This window comes from Balaenoptera borealis, assembly GCF_965194805.1.
Source record: "Balaenoptera borealis genome assembly, contig: HAP1_SCAFFOLD_1020, whole genome shotgun sequence".
NCBI lineage: Eukaryota > Metazoa > Chordata > Mammalia > Artiodactyla > Balaenopteridae > Balaenoptera > Balaenoptera borealis.
The window spans coordinates 82923-103152 of NW_028123191.1; the positions used below are offsets into that span (position 1 = coordinate 82923).

Sequence of the window (20230 nt, forward strand, 5' to 3'; positions counted from 1 at the left end):
AAGGGGAATAGAGGGAGTGCGTCCTCTGTGTGTCCGATGCCCTGTGTCTTCTGGGCGAGGCTTTCCTTTGGAGCTGAGAAACTGAAGCTCACATTAACCTAAGCGGCTAAGACGCTCCGTGTGTGTGTGTGTGTTTTGGGGGGTGGGGGAGGGTCCTCTTTGGTCCAGAGCCGAGGTCTCTGCACTTCCAGCCCAGTTCCCCACGCCAGCCCTGATGGGCACGGAGTCTCTTTGTCCAAGACAGACAAAGGAAGACAGAGCCAGAATGAAGTCAACAACTTTTATTACAGCTCACATATTTCATAGAAAAAGGAATGTAGCGTCAGGTCCGGTTGTATGAAAAACGGTAAAATGCAGGTTCGTCCTGGTTGCTCTGTTGACACCCGGGGCAGGCTCTCCGCGACATCAGGCACAGCAGCTGCACTTGTCCGAGGCCCCTTTGCAGACGCAGCCCTGGGCACACTTGGCGCAGCCCACGGGGCAGCAGGAGCAGCAGCCTGGGGAAGCGAGGGCAGCGTGCGGTCGGACCACGCGTTGTCCGGAGCCACCCTTCCCAGCAGCAGGCCTGGCCCCAGCTGCCCTCAGGCCCAGACCCTGAGTTTAGGATGGTGTCCTCTGTCCTGAGATCATTGCTCTCAGACACTAGGTTCAGGTTGCCTGCCCCATCTGTGCCCAGGACAGGGCACAGAGCCTTGGAGAGACAGTGAGCAGGGCCTCTGGGGACGAGAGAAAGCCAGCGCCCAGCACCGTCAGTGATGTGAGCAAAGTCCTCAGGATCAAAGTGGAGGCAAAGCCCTGACAGAGCAGCTCCCGCTCGGGATAGGGAAGCTCTGGGCTGCTTCGACAGGAAGGGGCTGCCCCAGGTCCGAGAAACCACACACGGTCACTAGTTCATGTCCCTAAAGTGCTTCAGTCCCTGAGAGGATTCAGAAGCGTGACTCAGGAGGCAGGAGGACTAGTTCTACTGACAGGTCTGAGGTTGTTTGTTAATGACCCGTCTGGGCCTCAGTCTCCCTGTTCTCTAGTGCGCGCCTGGGTCTCGGTCATCTGGAAGGGGATTCCAGCTCTGATTGTGAATCCCTTCCTGGTGAGGTGGGGTGGTGGTGGTGGGGGTTACCGGGAAGTTTGGTCACTGTCCTGCTCCTGCCTGCTGAGCTCTGGGCTCCCTGCTCGCACTCAGCCCAGACCCCGCATTCCCAGAGAAGGCCCCGCACACTCACTCTTCTTGCAGGAGGTGCATCTGCAGGCTTTGCAGGTGCAGGAGCCAGCGCAGCTGCAGGAGCCGCCTGCCAGGAAGGGAAAGGCCCGCGGTGAGCAGGGAGAGGGATGCAGGAGCTAGAGCAGACGGTCAGCAATGCCTCCCTGAGCCCTCCTCCTCTGTCAGGACCCAGCCCTGGGAGCTCGTGTCCACTCAGGCGGATAGAGAAGCCCCAGCTCCTCTCTTCTGGTCCAAGGAGAGTAGGTCCCCTCCTGATGGACTCCACAGGGAAGGTCCCAGGCTCCAGACCCAGCCCAGGCTGACTGGGGCTGGGGGCCAGGGCCCATGGCCTGAACCCGAAAGAGGCAATGTCCCCTCCTCCCATCAAGTCCTGGCAGCTCCGAGGCCTCCTCCAAACACTGGGTCCCGGTCTAGCAGTCCCCTGACCAGCTGGGTGACCTCAAGAAGGACAGCCTGGAGCCTCCGTGCCCTCAGTGTTAACGGAGAGGCAAAGGGAGACTGACGTGCTCTCAGGAGCCTGGCAGGCAAGAAAGCCCTGGACCCGTGACAGGAGTCCTCCTGAGCTCCAACTCAAAACCCTCCCTTCTCGTCCTGTGCCTGCGAAGGGGGGCATCCTAAGGCTCAAAGCCAGGGTTCCCTTACCAGTGGGGCAGGAGCACTTGGGGTCCATCTGGAGGAGGAGTGAGGCCCGAGGTCCAAAGCAAGGGGCGAAGCGGCTTCACTGGTCCGGTCGGGGGCGTGTGGGAGCCAGGAGCCCGTGGGCTCAGTTATAGGCCGAGGAGGCGGCCCGGGCGCAGAGGCCCCGCCCCCGCCTTGCACCCGCCCCGCGGATCCGCGCCCGCGCCCGCGCCCGCGCTGCCCGCGGCGCCCTGGGCCGGGCTGTGAGCAACACGCGGGGCCGAGCGCACGATTCCACTTCGGTGCCGGCTGGAGCGGAGGAAGCGGGTGCCGTGCGGTAAGCGGTGTCCCAGCCCCCTGGCCGCCCCTTCGCGATGTGGCCGACGGGAGCAGCCCCCCTGTTGCCGGGTTGTGCAGGAATCCAGCTCCCGCGTCCTCCGGTCTTCCCCGCCCCAGGCCGCGCGCCGCCGGCCTCCGGGTCGCCGTTTCCTGCAGCCTGAGAACAGCCCCCGCCTCCCGCTCGTGTCCCTGGCTTGGCCGGAGCCGGGGAGCGGTGTCAGAGACCGCAGGCGCATGTGACCCTCACCGCCGTTTCGCCCACCCCGTGTGTCCCCAGGCGTTGGCAGCCCCGGTCTCCACCACGGTCCTTTGGAAGCACTTTTCCGGTACCGTCTCCTGTAACCGCCCCGCGATGAACATTGCCTTCGGCCGCTAGTCGTCACTTGTGTTTTCCTTTCCTGGAGGGATCATGGCGCATTTCTCCGGGGGCTCCTTTGCCTAAACTTTGCAGGGGCGCTCCTCACCGTGGCCGGTCCACCCCACGCCAGGGTGGAGGTTCCCTGATCATGGGATGCTCCCCAGGGAAGGCATCACTGTAGGCGATAGGCAGACCTGGCATGAAATAACAAAGCGACACAAGTGGAGAGTTCCCTTTGGGTAGTCCTGACGATTACACACCATGGAGTCCATGCCAAGCCTTGTTAATCACTTTTGCTCTTTGAATTGTCACACCAACCCGGAAGGGAGCTAGTAGTCAGCAGCCCGTTTCCCAAAGGCCAAACTACCTACAGTACGAGGAGGCTACAGTAAAGGCAGGCACACAGTGCTGGGGAGTGGTGCCCTGCTTCTGTGGTCTTGTGGCTTCGCAGCTGAAAGAGAGAGTCAGTGAGAAAGCTCCCCTTTGGCCCAGAGCTGTGTCTTCAGCCCGTCTCTACCGTGTCCAGCTGAATCCTGGGGGGGGGACCGAAGTGACAGAATAGGAATGTATTTATGCTTTTGTGGCTTCCTTCTGACTCTCTCCTTCAGCAGTGTTCAAGAGGTTTCTTTTGGTACAACGTATTTCAGAAAACCCCTGAAAAGAAAATGGTAGGGAAATCCTGGTGCAGGTGACAGCAGAGATGGCAGGATCCTTCTGCATCTGTTAGGAGGACACCGACTGTCTTGCTCACGGCTTTCTATCTGTAGTGTCAATGGCTCCTTGCGTGAAGGGAGGATAACCCCCTCCGGGGAAGTGGTCCCATGCTCACAGGGTTGATGAGGACGACCCAGAACACAGAGCTAAACACACCATCCTTGCTTGCGTGTCTGGAAGGAGAACAATGTCTCCTAGGCTAATGATAACAAATAAATAAATAAATAGGTGATATGATCGATTACTCCCTGAGTGCCCAGTATATTCTGACATTCTTTGCACGGATTCAGTTCTTTCATCCCGAGAGCCAGACACTATTTTTTTGCCCTTTAGAGCAGCGGAGACTGAGCCACAGCGAGGTTATGTCCCATGGCTATCTGTGGCACAGATGGGACTGGCCCTCCTGCAGGCTGACTGCAGCCCCCCGCCCAACCGGACAGCATGTCATGCCATGAAAGGTGAGGACACTGAACACCTGGCCCAGAGGCAGCAGTGGGAAAGCACTGAGCAGCTGGCAGTCAGAACCCTCTGCACAGCTCTGTGACCTCTCTGGGCTTCAGCCTCCCACCTCTGCAGCCAGGAGCACAGCTGGACTGTCTCCGAAGACCCTTGCGGCCCTGAAAAAGGAGAGGCCGGATTCAGCCTCCAGTGATGTCATAACCGGCACCATGTGGCCGGGAGGTGAGACAGCTGTAGTGTAGGTTTGGTCCTTTGAGTCTAGGCTGTGTGCCCTTGGGTAAGTTGCTCAACCTCTCTGGAATTGGCACCGTCGCTCCAGACCATGCAGGTTCACTGAGTGTGTCCAAATGCTGTGGCGGTGACTCGTTCCATGGGGCTTGTTGGAGGAGATCCCCACGCCCTCTGGCACTGGGTAAGCAAGGTTCCTATCCATCTCTGCCCTCACCATGAGCTTGCTTGCAAAGCAGGGAGCCTTTCTCCAGGAGCTTGTTGGGAGCTAAAGGATTCTCCGTGCACAGATGTCAGTGTGGAGATAGCGATCAGAAAGGACACCGTTCGGGAAGCCCGAGCTAGGAGCCAGGCCACTGTCTCGCTTATTCCCCCTCTTGGAAATTAATCTTTTCTGTAGAAAGGAGGAAATGACATCTCAGAGAGTATCAGTGACTTGCCAGGTCAGGAAGTGGCACGGTGGCTGTGAACCCGGGTGCCTGACACCAGCACCCACGCACGCAGCACGGGCCGGCTCCCGAAATGCCCTCTTCACACAGGGCACCTGTGGCCGATCTTGGTCCTGACTTCTGAGCCTCTTGTCTCCTCTTTCTCTTGGAGTGCCCATGAAATAGGAATTCCCTCCCCAGACCGCCAGGGGGCCCAGCACCTGAACTATATCACCTGTCCCCTCAGCACACACGTCTTGCTAATAAACACCACCAGGCCCTCCGCACTGCAGCACCACCATCACTCTGCAGCGGAACACGTGAAGTCCTCCTTCTGAAACCAAGTCTCTGGGAAACGGCTGGGAAATGCCCACCAGACAAATCCAAGTCACTTTCGGGGTGTCAGGTAGCCACGGGCTGGATTTTGAGGGAAGGGAAGATGTCAGGCTGATCTAGGGAGGCACTGGCGAAGATTCAGGGCCAAGCCCCTGCAGGGAGCCGTCAGGGGTGGCGAGTGTCCTGTCCGTAGCCCTGGGCGAGCCAAGACTGATGTTGCGTGTGGGGAGGCAGGGGGCAGAGCTGCTCCAGGCGTGTGTGGTCCACACAGTGGGGCATGTGTGAAGTGTTCCCGGGACTCAAGCACACACTTCAATGTATGTGCAGCCTATGAGAGCCTCTAATTTTCAGAATTGCTCCTCCACGTGTTAAGGTGATTTTACGTGTTGAAGGGAAAAATGGGTTTCCCATATCGTGTCCTTTTACATTTTTTTCTTAGCGATTCTTTTTACTGACCAGGGTGAAAACTGTGGCAGAAAATACAAATAGGTCTTTCCAGGGTGTGTTAGACGCAAGCCCCGTGTAGAAGTCAAACAAGGGGGGTGTGGGATTCCATCCCCTCTGGGTGCTTTTCCAGGCTCTCATCACCGAGGACTGAGTTTGGCAGGGGCCCCCAGAGAAGGAAAATGAGAAACGGACCACTTGCTCTGCAATCCATACTCCTAAGGGGAATAGAGGGAGTGCGTCCTCTGTGTGTCCGATGCCCTGTGTCTTCTGGGCGAGGCTTTCCTTTGGAGCTGAGAAACTGAAGCTCACATTAACCTAAGCGGCTAAGACGCTCCGTGTGTGTGTGTGTGTGTTTTGGGGGGTGGGGGAGGGTCCTCTTTGGTCCAGAGCCGAGGTCTCTGCACTTCCAGCCCAGTTCCCCACGCCAGCCCTGATGGGCACGGAGTCTCTTTGTCCAAGACAGACAAAGGAAGACAGAGCCAGAATGAAGTCAACAACTTTTATTACAGCTCACATATTTCATAGAAAAAGGAATGTAGCGTCAGGTCCGGTTGTATGAAAAACGGTAAAATGCAGGTTCGTCCTGGTTGCTCTGTTGACACCCGGGGCAGGCTCTCCGCGACATCAGGCACAGCAGCTGCACTTGTCCGAGGCCCCTTTGCAGACGCAGCCCTGGGCACACTTGGCGCAGCCCACGGGGCAGCAGGAGCAGCAGCCTGGGGAAGCGAGGGCAGCGTGCGGTCGGACCACGCGTTGTCCGGAGCCACCCTTCCCAGCAGCAGGCCTGGCCCCAGCTGCCCTCAGGCCCAGACCCTGAGTTTAGGATGGTGTCCTCTGTCCTGAGATCATTGCTCTCAGACACTAGGTTCAGGTTGCCTGCCCCATCTGTGCCCAGGACAGGGCACAGAGCCTTGGAGAGACAGTGAGCAGGGCCTCTGGGGACGAGAGAAAGCCAGCGCCCAGCACCGTCAGTGATGTGAGCAAAGTCCTCAGGATCAAAGTGGAGGCAAAGCCCTGACAGAGCAGCTCCCGCTCGGGATAGGGAAGCTCTGGGCTGCTTCGACAGGAAGGGGCTGCCCCAGGTCCGAGAAACCACACACGGTCACTAGTTCATGTCCCTAAAGTGCTTCAGTCCCTGAGAGGATTCAGAAGCGTGACTCAGGAGGCAGGAGGACTAGTTCTACTGACAGGTCTGAGGTTGTTTGTTAATGACCCGTCTGGGCCTCAGTCTCCCTGTTCTCTAGTGCGCGCCTGGGTCTCGGTCATCTGGAAGGGGATTCCAGCTCTGATTGTGAATCCCTTCCTGGTGAGGTGGGGTGGTGGTGGTGGGGGTTACCGGGAAGTTTGGTCACTGTCCTGCTCCTGCCTGCTGAGCTCTGGGCTCCCTGCTCGCACTCAGCCCAGACCCCGCATTCCCAGAGAAGGCCCCGCACACTCACTCTTCTTGCAGGAGGTGCATCTGCAGGCTTTGCAGGTGCAGGAGCCAGCGCAGCTGCAGGAGCCGCCTGCCAGGAAGGGAAAGGCCCGCGGTGAGCAGGGAGAGGGATGCAGGAGCTAGAGCAGACGGTCAGCAATGCCTCCCTGAGCCCTCCTCCTCTGTCAGGACCCAGCCCTGGGAGCTCGTGTCCACTCAGGCGGATAGAGAAGCCCCAGCTCCTCTCTTCTGGTCCAAGGAGAGTAGGTCCCCTCCTGATGGACTCCACAGGGAAGGTCCCAGGCTCCAGACCCAGCCCAGGCTGACTGGGGCTGGGGGCCAGGGCCCATGGCCTGAACCCGAAAGAGGCAATGTCCCCTCCTCCCATCAAGTCCTGGCAGCTCCGAGGCCTCCTCCAAACACTGGGTCCCGGTCTAGCAGTCCCCTGACCAGCTGGGTGACCTCAAGAAGGACAGCCTGGAGCCTCCGTGCCCTCAGTGTTAACGGAGAGGCAAAGGGAGACTGACGTGCTCTCAGGAGCCTGGCAGGCAAGAAAGCCCTGGACCCGTGACAGGAGTCCTCCTGAGCTCCAACTCAAAACCCTCCCTTCTCGTCCTGTGCCTGCGAAGGGGGGCATCCTAAGGCTCAAAGCCAGGGTTCCCTTACCAGTGGGGCAGGAGCACTTGGGGTCCATCTGGAGGAGGAGTGAGGCCCGAGGTCCAAAGCAAGGGGCGAAGCGGCTTCACTGGTCCGGTCGGGGGCGTGTGGGAGCCAGGAGCCCGTGGGCTCAGTTATAGGCCGAGGAGGCGGCCCGGGCGCAGAGGCCCCGCCCCCGCCTTGCACCCGCCCCGCGGATCCGCGCCCGCGCCCGCGCCCGCGCTGCCCGCGGCGCCCTGGGCCGGGCTGTGAGCAACACGCGGGGCCGAGCGCACGATTCCACTTCGGTGCCGGCTGGAGCGGAGGAAGCGGGTGCCGTGCGGTAAGCGGTGTCCCAGCCCCCTGGCCGCCCCTTCGCGATGTGGCCGACGGGAGCAGCCCCCCTGTTGCCGGGTTGTGCAGGAATCCAGCTCCCGCGTCCTCCGGTCTTCCCCGCCCCAGGCCGCGCGCCGCCGGCCTCCGGGTCGCCGTTTCCTGCAGCCTGAGAACAGCCCCCGCCTCCCGCTCGTGTCCCTGGCTTGGCCGGAGCCGGGGAGCGGTGTCAGAGACCGCAGGCGCATGTGACCCTCACCGCCGTTTCGCCCACCCCGTGTGTCCCCAGGCGTTGGCAGCCCCGGTCTCCACCACGGTCCTTTGGAAGCACTTTTCCGGTACCGTCTCCTGTAACCGCCCCGCGATGAACATTGCCTTCGGCCGCTAGTCGTCACTTGTGTTTTCCTTTCCTGGAGGGATCATGGCGCATTTCTCCGGGGGCTCCTTTGCCTAAACTTTGCAGGGGCGCTCCTCACCGTGGCCGGTCCACCCCACGCCAGGGTGGAGGTTCCCTGATCATGGGATGCTCCCCAGGGAAGGCATCACTGTAGGCGATAGGCAGACCTGGCATGAAATAACAAAGCGACACAAGTGGAGAGTTCCCTTTGGGTAGTCCTGACGATTACACACCATGGAGTCCATGCCAAGCCTTGTTAATCACTTTTGCTCTTTGAATTGTCACACCAACCCGGAAGGGAGCTAGTAGTCAGCAGCCCGTTTCCCAAAGGCCAAACTACCTACAGTACAAGGAGGCTACAGTAAAGGCAGGCACACAGTGCTGGGGAGTGGTGCCCTGCTTCTGTGGTCTTGTGGCTTCGCAGCTGAAAGAGAGAGTCAGTGAGAAAGCTCCCCTTTGGCCCAGAGCTGTGTCTTCAGCCCGTCTCTACCGTGTCCAGCTGAATCCTGGGGGGGGGACCGAAGTGACAGAATAGGAATGTATTTATGCTTTTGTGGCTTCCTTCTGACTCTCTCCTTCAGCAGTGTTCAAGAGGTTTCTTTTGGTACAACGTATTTCAGAAAACCCCTGAAAAGAAAATGGTAGGGAAATCCTGGTGCAGGTGACAGCAGAGATGGCAGGATCCTTCTGCATCTGTTAGGAGGACACCGACTGTCTTGCTCACGGCTTTCTATCTGTAGTGTCAATGGCTCCTTGCGTGAAGGGAGGATAACCCCCTCCGGGGAAGTGGTCCCATGCTCACAGGGTTGATGAGGACGACCCAGAACACAGAGCTAAACACACCATCCTTGCTTGCGTGTCTGGAAGGAGAACAATGTCTCCTAGGCTAATGATAACAAATAAATAAATAAATAGGTGATATGATCGATTACTCCCTGAGTGCCCAGTATATTCTGACATTCTTTGCACGGATTCAGTTCTTTCATCCCGAGAGCCAGACACTATTTTTTTGCCCTTTAGAGCAGCGGAGACTGAGCCACAGCGAGGTTATGTCCCATGGCTATCTGTGGCACAGATGGGACTGGCCCTCCTGCAGGCTGACTGCAGCCCCCCGCCCAACCGGACAGCATGTCATGCCATGAAAGGTGAGGACACTGAACACCTGGCCCAGAGGCAGCAGTGGGAAAGCACTGAGCAGCTGGCAGTCAGAACCCTCTGCACAGCTCTGTGACCTCTCTGGGCTTCAGCCTCCCACCTCTGCAGCCAGGAGCACAGCTGGACTGTCTCCGAAGACCCTTGCGGCCCTGAAAAAGGAGAGGCCGGATTCAGCCTCCAGTGATGTCATAACCGGCACCATGTGGCCGGGAGGTGAGACAGCTGTAGTGTAGGTTTGGTCCTTTGAGTCTAGGCTGTGTGCCCTTGGGTAAGTTGCTCAACCTCTCTGGAATTGGCACCGTCGCTCCAGACCATGCAGGTTCACTGAGTGTGTCCAAATGCTGTGGCGGTGACTCGTTCCATGGGGCTTGTTGGAGGAGATCCCCACGCCCTCTGGCACTGGGTAAGCAAGGTTCCTATCCATCTCTGCCCTCACCATGAGCTTGCTTGCAAAGCAGGGAGCCTTTCTCCAGGAGCTTGTTGGGAGCTAAAGGATTCTCCGTGCACAGATGTCAGTGTGGAGATAGCGATCAGAAAGGACACCGTTCGGGAAGCCCGAGCTAGGAGCCAGGCCACTGTCTCGCTTATTCCCCCTCTTGGAAATTAATCTTTTCTGTAGAAAGGAGGAAATGACATCTCAGAGAGTATCAGTGACTTGCCAGGTCAGGAAGTGGCACGGTGGCTGTGAACCCGGGTGCCTGACACCAGCACCCACGCACGCAGCACGGGCCGGCTCCCGAAATGCCCTCTTCACACAGGGCACCTGTGGCCGATCTTGGTCCTGACTTCTGAGCCTCTTGTCTCCTCTTTCTCTTGGAGTGCCCATGAAATAGGAATTCCCTCCCCAGACCGCCAGGGGGCCCAGCACCTGAACTATATCACCTGTCCCCTCAGCACACACGTCTTGCTAATAAACACCACCAGGCCCTCCGCACTGCAGCACCACCATCACTCTGCAGCGGAACACGTGAAGTCCTCCTTCTGAAACCAAGTCTCCGGGAAACGGCTGGGAAATGCCCACCAGACAAATCCAAGTCACTTTCGGGGTGTCAGGTAGCCACGGGCTGGATTTTGAGGGAAGGGAAGATGTCAGGCTGATCTAGGGAGGCACTGGCGAAGATTCAGGGCCAAGCCCCTGCAGGGAGCCGTCAGGGGTGGCGAGTGTCCTGTCCGTAGCCCTGGGCGAGCCAAGACTGATGTTGCGTGTGGGGAGGCAGGGGGCAGAGCTGCTCCAGGCGTGTGTGGTCCACACAGTGGGGCATGTGTGAAGTGTTCCCGGGACTCAAGCACACACTTCAATGTATGTGCAGCCTATGAGAGCCTCTAATTTTCAGAATTGCTCCTCCACGTGTTAAGGTGATTTTACGTGTTGAAGGGAAAAATGGGTTTCCCATATCGTGTCCTTTTACATTTTTTTCTTAGCGATTCTTTTTACTGACCAGGGTGAAAACTGTGGCAGAAAATACAAATAGGTCTTTCCAGGGTGTGTTAGACGCAAGCCCCGTGTAGAAGTCAAACAAGGGGGGTGTGGGATTCCATCCCCTCTGGGTGCTTTTCCAGGCTCTCATCACCGAGGACTGAGTTTGGCAGGGGCCCCCAGAGAAGGAAAATGAGAAACGGACCACTTGCTCTGCAATCCATACTCCTAAGGGGAATAGAGGGAGTGCGTCCTCTGTGTGTCCGATGCCCTGTGTCTTCTGGGCGAGGCTTTCCTTTGGAGCTGAGAAACTGAAGCTCACATTAACCTAAGCGGCTAAGACGCTCCGTGTGTGTGTGTGTGTGTTTTGGGGGGTGGGGGAGGGTCCTCTTTGGTCCAGAGCCGAGGTCTCTGCACTTCCAGCCCAGTTCCCCACGCCAGCCCTGATGGGCACGGAGTCTCTTTGTCCAAGACAGACAAAGGAAGACAGAGCCAGAATGAAGTCAACAACTTTTATTACAGCTCACATATTTCATAGAAAAAGGAATGTAGCGTCAGGTCCGGTTGTATGAAAAACGGTAAAATGCAGGTTCGTCCTGGTTGCTCTGTTGACACCCGGGGCAGGCTCTCCGCGACATCAGGCACAGCAGCTGCACTTGTCCGAGGCCCCTTTGCAGACGCAGCCCTGGGCACACTTGGCGCAGCCCACGGGGCAGCAGGAGCAGCAGCCTGGGGAAGCGAGGGCAGCGTGCGGTCGGACCACGCGTTGTCCGGAGCCACCCTTCCCAGCAGCAGGCCTGGCCCCAGCTGCCCTCAGGCCCAGACCCTGAGTTTAGGATGGTGTCCTCTGTCCTGAGATCATTGCTCTCAGACACTAGGTTCAGGTTGCCTGCCCCATCTGTGCCCAGGACAGGGCACAGAGCCTTGGAGAGACAGTGAGCAGGGCCTCTGGGGACAAGAGAAAGCCAGCGCCCAGCACCGTCAGTGATGTGAGCAAAGTCCTCAGGATCAAAGTGGAGGCAAAGCCCTGACAGAGCAGCTCCCGCTCGGGATAGGGAAGCTCTGGGCTGCTTCGACAGGAAGGGGCTGCCCCAGGTCCGAGAAACCACACACGGTCACTAGTTCATGTCCCTAAAGTGCTTCAGTCCCTGAGAGGATTCAGAAGCGTGACTCAGGAGGCAGGAGGACTAGTTCTACTGACAGGTCTGAGGTTGTTTGTTAATGACCCGTCTGGGCCTCAGTCTCCCTGTTCTCTAGTGCGCACTTGGGTCTCGGTCATCTGGAAGGTGATTCCAGCTCTGATTGTGAATCCCTTCCTGGTGAGGTGGGGTGGTGGTGGTGGGGGTTACCGGGAAGTTTGGTCACTGTCCTGCTCCTGCCTGCTGAGCTCTGGGCTCCCTGCTCGCACTCAGCCCAGACCCCGCATTCCCAGAGAAGGCCCCGCACACTCACTCTTCTTGCAGGAGGTGCATCTGCAGGCTTTGCAGGTGCAGGAGCCAGCGCAGCTGCAGGAGCCGCCTGCCAGGAAGGGAAAGGCCCGCGGTGAGCAGGGAGAGGGATGCAGGAGCTAGAGCAGACGGTCAGCAATGCCTCCCTGAGCCCTCCTCCTCTGTCAGGACCCAGCCCTGGGAGCTCGTGTCCACTCAGGCGGATAGAGAAGCCCCAGCTCCTCTCTTCTGGTCCAAGGAGAGTAGGTCCCCTCCTGATGGACTCCACAGGGAAGGTCCCAGGCTCCAGACCCAGCCCAGGCTGACTGGGGCTGGGGGCCAGGGCCCATGGCCTGAACCCGAAAGAGGCAATGTCCCCTCCTCCCATCAAGTCCTGGCAGCTCCGAGGCCTCCTCCAAACACTGGGTCCCGGTCTAGCAGTCCCCTGACCAGCTGGGTGACCTCAAGAAGGACAGCCTGGAGCCTCCGTGCCCTCAGTGTTAACGGAGAGGCAAAGGGAGACTGACGTGCTCTCAAGAGCCTGGCAGGCAAGAAAGCCCTGGACCCGTGACAGGAGTCCTCCTGAGCTCCAACTCAAAACCCTCCCTTCTCGTCCTGTGCCTGCGAAGGGGGGCATCCTAAGGCTCAAAGCCAGGGTTCCCTTACCAGTGGGGCAGGAGCACTTGGGGTCCATCTGGAGGAGGAGTGAGGCCCGAGGTCCAAAGCAAGGGGCGAAGCGGCTTCACTGGTCCGGTCGGGGGCGTGTGGGAGCCAGGAGCCCGTGGGCTCAGTTATAGGCCGAGGAGGCGGCCCGGGCGCAGAGGCCCCGCCCCCGCCTTGCACCCGCCCCGCGGATCCGCGCCCGCGCCCGCGCCCGCGCTGCCCGCGGCGCCCTGGGCCGGGCTGTGAGCAACACGCGGGGCCGAGCGCACGATTCCACTTCGGTGCCGGCTGGAGCGGAGGAAGCGGGTGCCGTGCGGTAAGCGGTGTCCCAGCCCCCGGCCGCCCCTTCGCGATGTGGCCGACGGGAGCAGCCCCCCTGTTGCCGGGTTGTGCAGGAATCCAGCTCCCGCGTCCTCCGGTCTTCCCCGCCCCAGGCCGCGCGCCGCCGGCCTCCGGGTCGCCGTTTCCTGCAGCCTGAGAACAGCCCCCGCCTCCCGCTCGTGTCCCTGGCTTGGCCGGAGCCGGGGAGCGGTGTCAGAGACCGCAGGCGCATGTGACCCTCACCGCCGTTTCGCCCACCCCGTGTGTCCCCAGGCGTTGGCAGCCCCGGTCCCCACCACGGTCCTTTGGAAGCACTTTTCCGGTACCGTCTCCTGTAACCGCCCCGCGATGAACATTGCCTTCGGCCGCTAGTCGTCACTTGTGTTTTCCTTTCCTGGAGGGATCATGGCGCATTTCTCCGGGGGCTCCTTTGCCTAAACTTTGCAGGGGCGCTCCTCACCGTGGCCGGTCCACCCCACGCCAGGGTGGAGGTTCCCTGATCATGGGATGCTCCCCAGGGAAGGCATCACTGTAGGCGATAGGCAGACCTGGCATGAAATAACAAAGCGACACAAGTGGAGAGTTCCCTTTGGGTAGTCCTGACGATTACACACCATGGAGTCCATGCCAAGCCTTGTTAATCACTTTTGCTCTTTGAATTGTCACACCAACCCGGAAGGGAGCTAGTAGTCAGCAGCCCGTTTCCCAAAGGCCAAACTACCTACAGTACGAGGAGGCTACAGTAAAGGCAGGCACACAGTGCTGGGGAGTGGTGCCCTGCTTCTGTGGTCTTGTGGCTTCGCAGCTGAAAGAGAGAGTCAGTGAGAAAGCTCCCCTTTGGCCCAGAGCTGTGTCTTCAGCCCGTCTCTACCGTGTCCAGCTGAATCCTGGGGGGGGACCGAAGTGACAGAATAGGAATGTATTTATGCTTTTGTGGCTTCCTTCTGACTCTCTCCTTCAGCAGTGTTCAAGAGGTTTCTTTTGGTACAACGTATTTCAGAAAACCCCTGAAAAGAAAATGGTAGGGAAATCCTGGTGCAGGTGACAGCAGAGATGGCAGGATCCTTCTGCATCTGTTAGGAGGACACCGACTGTCTTGCTCACGGCTTTCTATCTGTGGTGTCAATGGCTCCTTGCGTGAAGGGAGGATAACCCCCTCCGGGGAAGTGGTCCCATGCTCACAGGGTTGATGAGGACGACCCAGAACACAGAGCTAAACACACCATCCTTGCTTGCGTGTCTGGAAGGAGAACAATGTCTCCTAGGCTAATGATAACAAATAAATAAATAAATAGGTGATATGATCGATTACTCCCTGAGTGCCCAGTATATTCTGACATTCTTTGCACGGATTCAGTTCTTTCATCCCGAGAGCCAGACACTATTTTTTTGCCCTTTAGAGCAGCGGAGACTGAGCCACAGCGAGGTTATGTCCCATGGCTATCTGTGGCACAGATGGGACTGGCCCTCCTGCAGGCTGACTGCAGCCCCCCGCCCAATCGGACAGCATTTCATGCCATGAAAGGTGAGGACACTGAACACCTGGCCCAGAGGCAGCAGTGGGAAAGCACTGAGCAGCTGGCAGTCAGAACCCTCTGCACAGCTCTGTGACCTCTCTGGGCTTCAGCCTCCCACCTCTGCAGCCAGGAGCACAGCTGGACTGTCTCCGAAGACCCTTGCGGCCCTGAAAAAGGAGAGGCCGGATTCAGCCTCCAGTGATGTCATAACCGGCACCATGTGGCCGGGAGGTGAGACAGCTGTAGTGTAGGTTTGGTCCTTTGAGTCTAGGCTGTGTGCCCTTGGGTAAGTTGCTCAACCTCTCTGGAATTGGCACCGTCGCTCCAGACCATGCAGGTTCACTGAGTGTGTCCAAATGCTGTGGCGGTGACTCGTTCCATGGGGCTTGTTGGAGGAGATCCCCACGCCCTCTGGCACTGGGTAAGCAAGGTTCCTATCCATCTCTGCCCTCACCATGAGCTTGCTTGCAAAGCAGGGAGCCTTTCTCCAGGAGCTTGTTGGGAGCTAAAGGATTCTCCGTGCACAGATGTCAGTGTGGAGATAGCGATCAGAAAGGACACCGTTCGGGAAGCCCGAGCTAGGAGCCAGGCCACTGTCTCGCTTATTCCCCCTCTTGGAAATTAATCTTTTCTGTAGAAAGGAGGAAATGACATCTCAGAGAGTATCAGTGACTTGCCAGGTCAGGAAGTGGCACGGTGGCTGTGAACCCGGGTGCCTGACACCAGCACCCACGCACGCAGCACGGGCCGGCTCCCGAAATGCCCTCTTCACACAGGGCACCTGTGGCCGATCTTGGTCCTGACTTCTGAGCCTCTTGTCTCCTCTTTCTCTTGGAGTGCCCATGAAATAGGAATTCCCTCCCCAGACCGCCAGGGGGCCCAGCACCTGAACTATATCACCTGTCCCCTCAGCACACACGTCTTGCTAATAAACACCACCAGGCCCTCCGCACTGCAGCACCACCATCACTCTGCAGCGGAACACGTGAAGTCCTCCTTCTGAAACCAAGTCTCCGGGAAACGGCTGGGAAATGCCCACCAGACAAATCCAAGTCACTTTCGGGGTGTCAGGTAGCCACGGGCTGGATTTTGAGGGAAGGGAAGATGTCAGGCTGATCTAGGGAGGCACTGGCGAAGATTCAGGGCCAAGCCCCTGCAGGGAGCCGTCAGGGGTGGCGAGTGTCCTGTCCGTAGCCCTGGGCGAGCCAAGACTGATGTTGCGTGTGGGGAGGCAGGGGGCAGAGCTGCTCCAGGCGTGTGTGGTCCACACAGTGGGGCATGTGTGAAGTGTTCCCGGGACTCAAGCACACACTTCAATGTATGTGCAGCCTATGAGAGCCTCTAATTTTCAGAATTGCTCCTCCACGTGTTAAGGTGATTTTACGTGTTGAAGGGAAAAATGGGTTTCCCATATCGTGTCCTTTTACATTTTTTTCTTAGCGATTCTTTTTACTGACCAGGGTGAAAACTGTGGCAGAAAATACAAATAGGTCTTTCCAGGGTGTGTTAGACGCAAGCCCCGTGTAGAAGTCAAACAAGGGGGGTGTGGGATTCCATCCCCTCTGGGTGCTTTTCCAGGCTCTCATCACCGAGGACTGAGTTTGGCAGGGGCCCCCAGAGAAGGAAAATGAGAAACGGACCACTTGCTCTGCAATCCATACTCCTAAGGGGAATAGAGGGAGTGCGTCCTCTGTGTGTCCGATGCCCTGTGTCTTCTGGGCGAGGCTTTCCTTTGGAGCTGAGAAACTGAAGCTCACATTAACCTAAGCGGCTAAGACGCTCCGTGTGTGTGTGTGTGTTTTGGGGGGTGGGGGAGGGTCCTCTTTGGTCCAGAGCCGAGGTCTCTGCACTTCCAGCCCAGTTCCCCACGCCAGCCCTGATGGGCACGGAGTCTCTTTGTCCAAGACAGACAAAGGAAGACAGAGCCAGAATGAAGTCAACAACTTTTATTACAGCTCACATATTTCATAGAAAAAGGAATGTAGCGTCAGGTCCGGTTGTATGAAAAACGGTAAAATGCAGGTTCGTCCTGGTTGCTCTGTTGACACCCGGGGCAGGCTCTCCGCGACATCAGGCACAGCAGCTGCACTTGTCCGAGGCCCCTTTGCAGACGCAGCCCTGGGCACACTTGGCGCAGCCCACGGGGCAGCAGGAGCAGCAGCCTGGGGAAGCGAGGGCAGCGTGCGGTCGGACCACGCGTTGTCCGGAGCCACCCTTCCCAGCAGCAGGCCTGGCCCCAGCTGCCCTCAGGCCCAGACCCTGAGTTTAGGATGGTGTCCTCTGTCCTGAGATCATTGCTCTCAGACACTAGGTTCAGGTTGCCTGCCCCATCTGTGCCCAGGACAGGGCACAGAGCCTTGGAGAGACAGTGAGCAGGGCCTCTGGGGACGAGAGAAAGCCAGCGCCCAGCACCGTCAGTGATGTGAGCAAAGTCCTCAGGATCAAAGTGGAGGCAAAGCCCTGACAGAGCAGCTCCCGCTCGGGATAGGGAAGCTCTGGGCTGCTTCGACAGGAAGGGGCTGCCCCAGGTCCGAGAAACCACACACGGTCACTAGTTCATGTCCCTAAAGTGCTTCAGTCCCTGAGAGGATTCAGAAGCGTGACTCAGGAGGCAGGAGGACTAGTTCTACTGACAGGTCTGAGGTTGTTTGTTAATGACCCGTCTGGGCCTCAGTCTCCCTGTTCTCTAGTGCGCGCCTGGGTCTCGGTCATCTGGAAGGGGATTCCAGCTCTGATTGTGAATCCCTTCCTGGTGAGGTGGGGTGGTGGTGGTGGGGGTTACCGGGAAGTTTGGTCACTGTCCTGCTCCTGCCTGCTGAGCTCTGGGCTCCCTGCTCGCACTCAGCCCAGACCCCGCATTCCCAGAGAAGGCCCCGCACACTCACTCTTCTTGCAGGAGGTGCATCTGCAGGCTTTGCAGGTGCAGGAGCCAGCGCAGCTGCAGGAGCCGCCTGCCAGGAAGGGAAAGGCCCGCGGTGAGCAGGGAGAGGGATGCAGGAGCTAGAGCAGACGGTCAGCAATGCCTCCCTGAGCCCTCCTCCTCTGTCAGGACCCAGCCCTGGGAGCTCGTGTCCACTCAGGCGGATAGAGAAGCCCCAGCTCCTCTCTTCTGGTCCAAGGAGAGTAGGTCCCCTCCTGATGGACTCCACAGGGAAGGTCCCAGGCTCCAGACCCAGCCCAGGCTGACTGGGGCTGGGGGCCAGGGCCCATGGCCTGAACCCGAAAGAGGCAATGTCCCCTCCTCCCATCAAGTCCTGGCAGCTCCGAGGCCTCCTCCAAACACTGGGTCCCGGTCTAGCAGTCCCCTGACCAGCTGGGTGACCTCAAGAAGGACAGCCTGGAGCCTCCGTGCCCTCAGTGTTAACGGAGAGGCAAAGGGAGACTGACGTGCTCTCAGGAGCCTGGCAGGCAAGAAAGCCCTGGACCCGTGACAGGAGTCCTCCTGAGCTCCAACTCAAAACCCTCCCTTCTCGTCCTGTGCCTGCGAAGGGGGGCATCCTAAGGCTCAAAGCCAGGATTCCCTTACCAGTGGGGCAGGAGCACTTGGGGTCCATCTGGAGGAGGAGTGAGGCCCGAGGTCCAAAGCAAGGGGCGAAGCAGCTTCACTGGTCCGGTCGGGGGCGTTTGGGAGCCAGGAGCCCGCGGGCTCAGTTATAGGCCGAGGAGGCGGCCCGGGCGCAGAGGCCCCGCCCCCGCCTTGCACCCGCCCCGCGGATCCGCGCCCGCGCCCGCGCCCGCGCTGCCCGCGGCGCCCTGGGCCGGGCTGTGAGCAACACGCGGGGCCGAGCGCGCGATTCCACTTCGGTGCCGGCTGGAGCGGAGGAAGCGGGTGCCGTGCGGTAAGCGGTGTCCCAGCCCCCTGGCCGCCCCTTCGCGATGTGGCCGACGGGAGCAGCCCCCCTGTTGCCGCGTTGTGCAGGAATCCAGCTCCCGCGTCCTCCGGTCTTCCCCGCCCCAGGCCGCGCGCCGCCGGCCTCCGGGTTGCCGTTTCCTGCAGCCTGAGAACAGCCCCCGCCTCCCGCTCGTGTCCCTGGCTTGGCCGGAGCCGGGGAGCGGTGTCAGAGACCGCAGGCGCATGTGACCCTCACCGCCGTTTCGCCCACCCCGTGTGTCCCCAGGCGTTGGCAGCCCCGGTCCCCACCACGGTCCTTTGGAAGCACTTTTCCGGTACCGTCTCCTGTAACCGCCCCGCGATGAACATTGCCTTCGGCCGCTAGTCGTCACTTGTGTTTTCCTTTCCTGGAGGGATCATGGCGCATTTCTCCGGGGGCTCCTTTGCCTAAACTTTGCCGGGGCGCTCCTCACCGTGGCCGGTCCACCCCACGCCAGGGTGGAGGTTCCCTGATCATGGGATGCTCCCCAGGGAAGGCATCACTGTAGGCGATAGGCAGACCTGGCATGAAATAACAAAGCGACACAAGTGGAGAGTTCCCTTTGGGTAGTCCTGACGATTACACACCATGGAGTCCATGCCAAGCCTTGTTAATCACTTTTGCTCTTTGAATTGTCACACCAACCCGGAAGGGAGCTAGTAGTCAGCAGCCCGTTTCCCAAAGGCCAAACTACCTACAGTACGAGGAGGCTACAGTAAAGGCAGGCACACGGTGCTGGGGAGTGGTGCCCTGCTTCTGTGGTCTTGTGGCTTCGCAGCTGAAAGAGAGAGTCAGTGAGAAAGCTCCCCTTTGGCCCAGAGCTGTGTCTTCAGCCCGTCTCTACCGTGTCCAGCTGAATCCTGGGGGGGGACCGAAGTGACAGAATAGGAATGTATTTATGCTTTTGTGGCTTCCTTCTGACTCTCTCCTTCAGCAGTGTTCAAGAGGCTTCTTTTGGTACAACGTATTTCAGAAAATCCCTGAAAAGAAAATGGTAAGGAAATCCTGGTGCAGGTGACAGCAGAGATGGCAGGATCCTTCTGCATCTGTTAGGAGGACACCGACTGTCTTGCTCACGGCTTTCTATCTGTAGTGTCAATGGCTCCTTGCGTGAAGGGAGGATAACCCCCTCCGGGGAAGTGGTCCCATGCTCACAGGGTTGATGAGGACGACCCAGAACACAGAGCTAAACACACCATCCTTGCTTGCGTGTCTGGAAGGAGAACAATGTCTCCTAGGCTAATGATAACAAATAAATAAATAAATAGGTGATATGATCGATTACTCCCTGAGTGCCCAGTATATTCTGACATTCTTTGCACGGATTCAGTTCTTTCATCCCGAGAGCCAGACACTATTTTTTTGCCCTTTAGAGCAGCGGAGACTGAGCCACAGCGAGGTTATGTCCCATGGCTATCTGTGGCACAGATGGGACTGGCCCTCCTGCAGGCTGACTGCAGCCCCCCGCCCAACCGGACAGCATGTCATGCCATGAAAGGTGAGGACACTGAACACCTGGCCCAGAGGCAGCAGTGGGAAAGCACTGAGCAGCTGGCAGTCAGAACCCTCTGCACAGCTCTGTGACCTCTCTGGGCTTCAGCCTCCCACCTCTGCAGCCAGGAGCACAGCTGGACTGTCTCCGAAGACCCTTGTGGCCCTGAAAAAGGAGAGGCCGGATTCAGCCTCCAGTGATGTCATAACCGGCACCATGTGGCCGGGAGGTGAGACAGCTGTAGTGTAGGTTTGGTCCTTTGAGTCTAGGCTGTGTGCCCTTGGGTAAGTTGCTTAACCTCTCTGGAATTGGCACCGTCGCTCCAGACCATGCAGGTTCACTGAGTGTGTCCAAATGCTGTGGCGGTGACTCGTTCCATGGGGCTTGTTGGAGGAGATCCCCACGCCCTCTGGCACTGGATAAGCAAGGTTCCTATCCAT

The 20230-nt window shown here is 58.8% G+C and overlaps 4 protein-coding genes across 4 annotated transcripts; all 4 read right to left on the reverse strand.

Moving 5' to 3' along the window:
- Window positions 1-405: 405 nt before the first annotated feature.
- On the reverse strand, window positions 406-1889 carry LOC309621806 (metallothionein-1E; the record flags this gene model as incomplete). Its single annotated transcript, XM_082409135.1, has 3 exons — window positions 406-497; window positions 1221-1286; window positions 1862-1889. The coding sequence occupies 3 exons, from the start codon at window positions 1887-1889 to the stop codon at window positions 406-408; spliced, it is 186 nt and encodes a 61-aa protein (XP_082265261.1).
- A 3881-nt stretch (window positions 1890-5770) lies between these two features.
- Window positions 5771-7254, reverse strand: LOC309621808 (metallothionein-1E; the record flags this gene model as incomplete). Its single annotated transcript, XM_082409136.1, has 3 exons — window positions 5771-5862; window positions 6586-6651; window positions 7227-7254. The coding sequence occupies 3 exons, from the start codon at window positions 7252-7254 to the stop codon at window positions 5771-5773; spliced, it is 186 nt and encodes a 61-aa protein (XP_082265262.1).
- Window positions 7255-11075: 3821 nt separating this feature from the next.
- LOC309621811 (metallothionein-1E) lies at window positions 11076-12619 on the reverse strand (the record flags this gene model as incomplete). The annotated part of the gene is made up of 3 exons (XM_082409139.1): window positions 11076-11227; window positions 11951-12016; window positions 12592-12619. The coding sequence occupies 3 exons, from the start codon at window positions 12617-12619 to the stop codon at window positions 11136-11138; spliced, it is 186 nt and encodes a 61-aa protein (XP_082265265.1). The 3' UTR covers window positions 11076-11135.
- Window positions 12620-16496: 3877 nt separating this feature from the next.
- Window positions 16497-17980, reverse strand: LOC309621815 (metallothionein-1E; the record flags this gene model as incomplete). Its single annotated transcript, XM_082409143.1, has 3 exons — window positions 16497-16588; window positions 17312-17377; window positions 17953-17980. 3 exons carry the CDS (start codon window positions 17978-17980, stop codon window positions 16497-16499), a joined length of 186 nt encoding a protein of 61 aa, XP_082265269.1.
- Between the last annotated feature and the right edge of the window lie 2250 nt (window positions 17981-20230).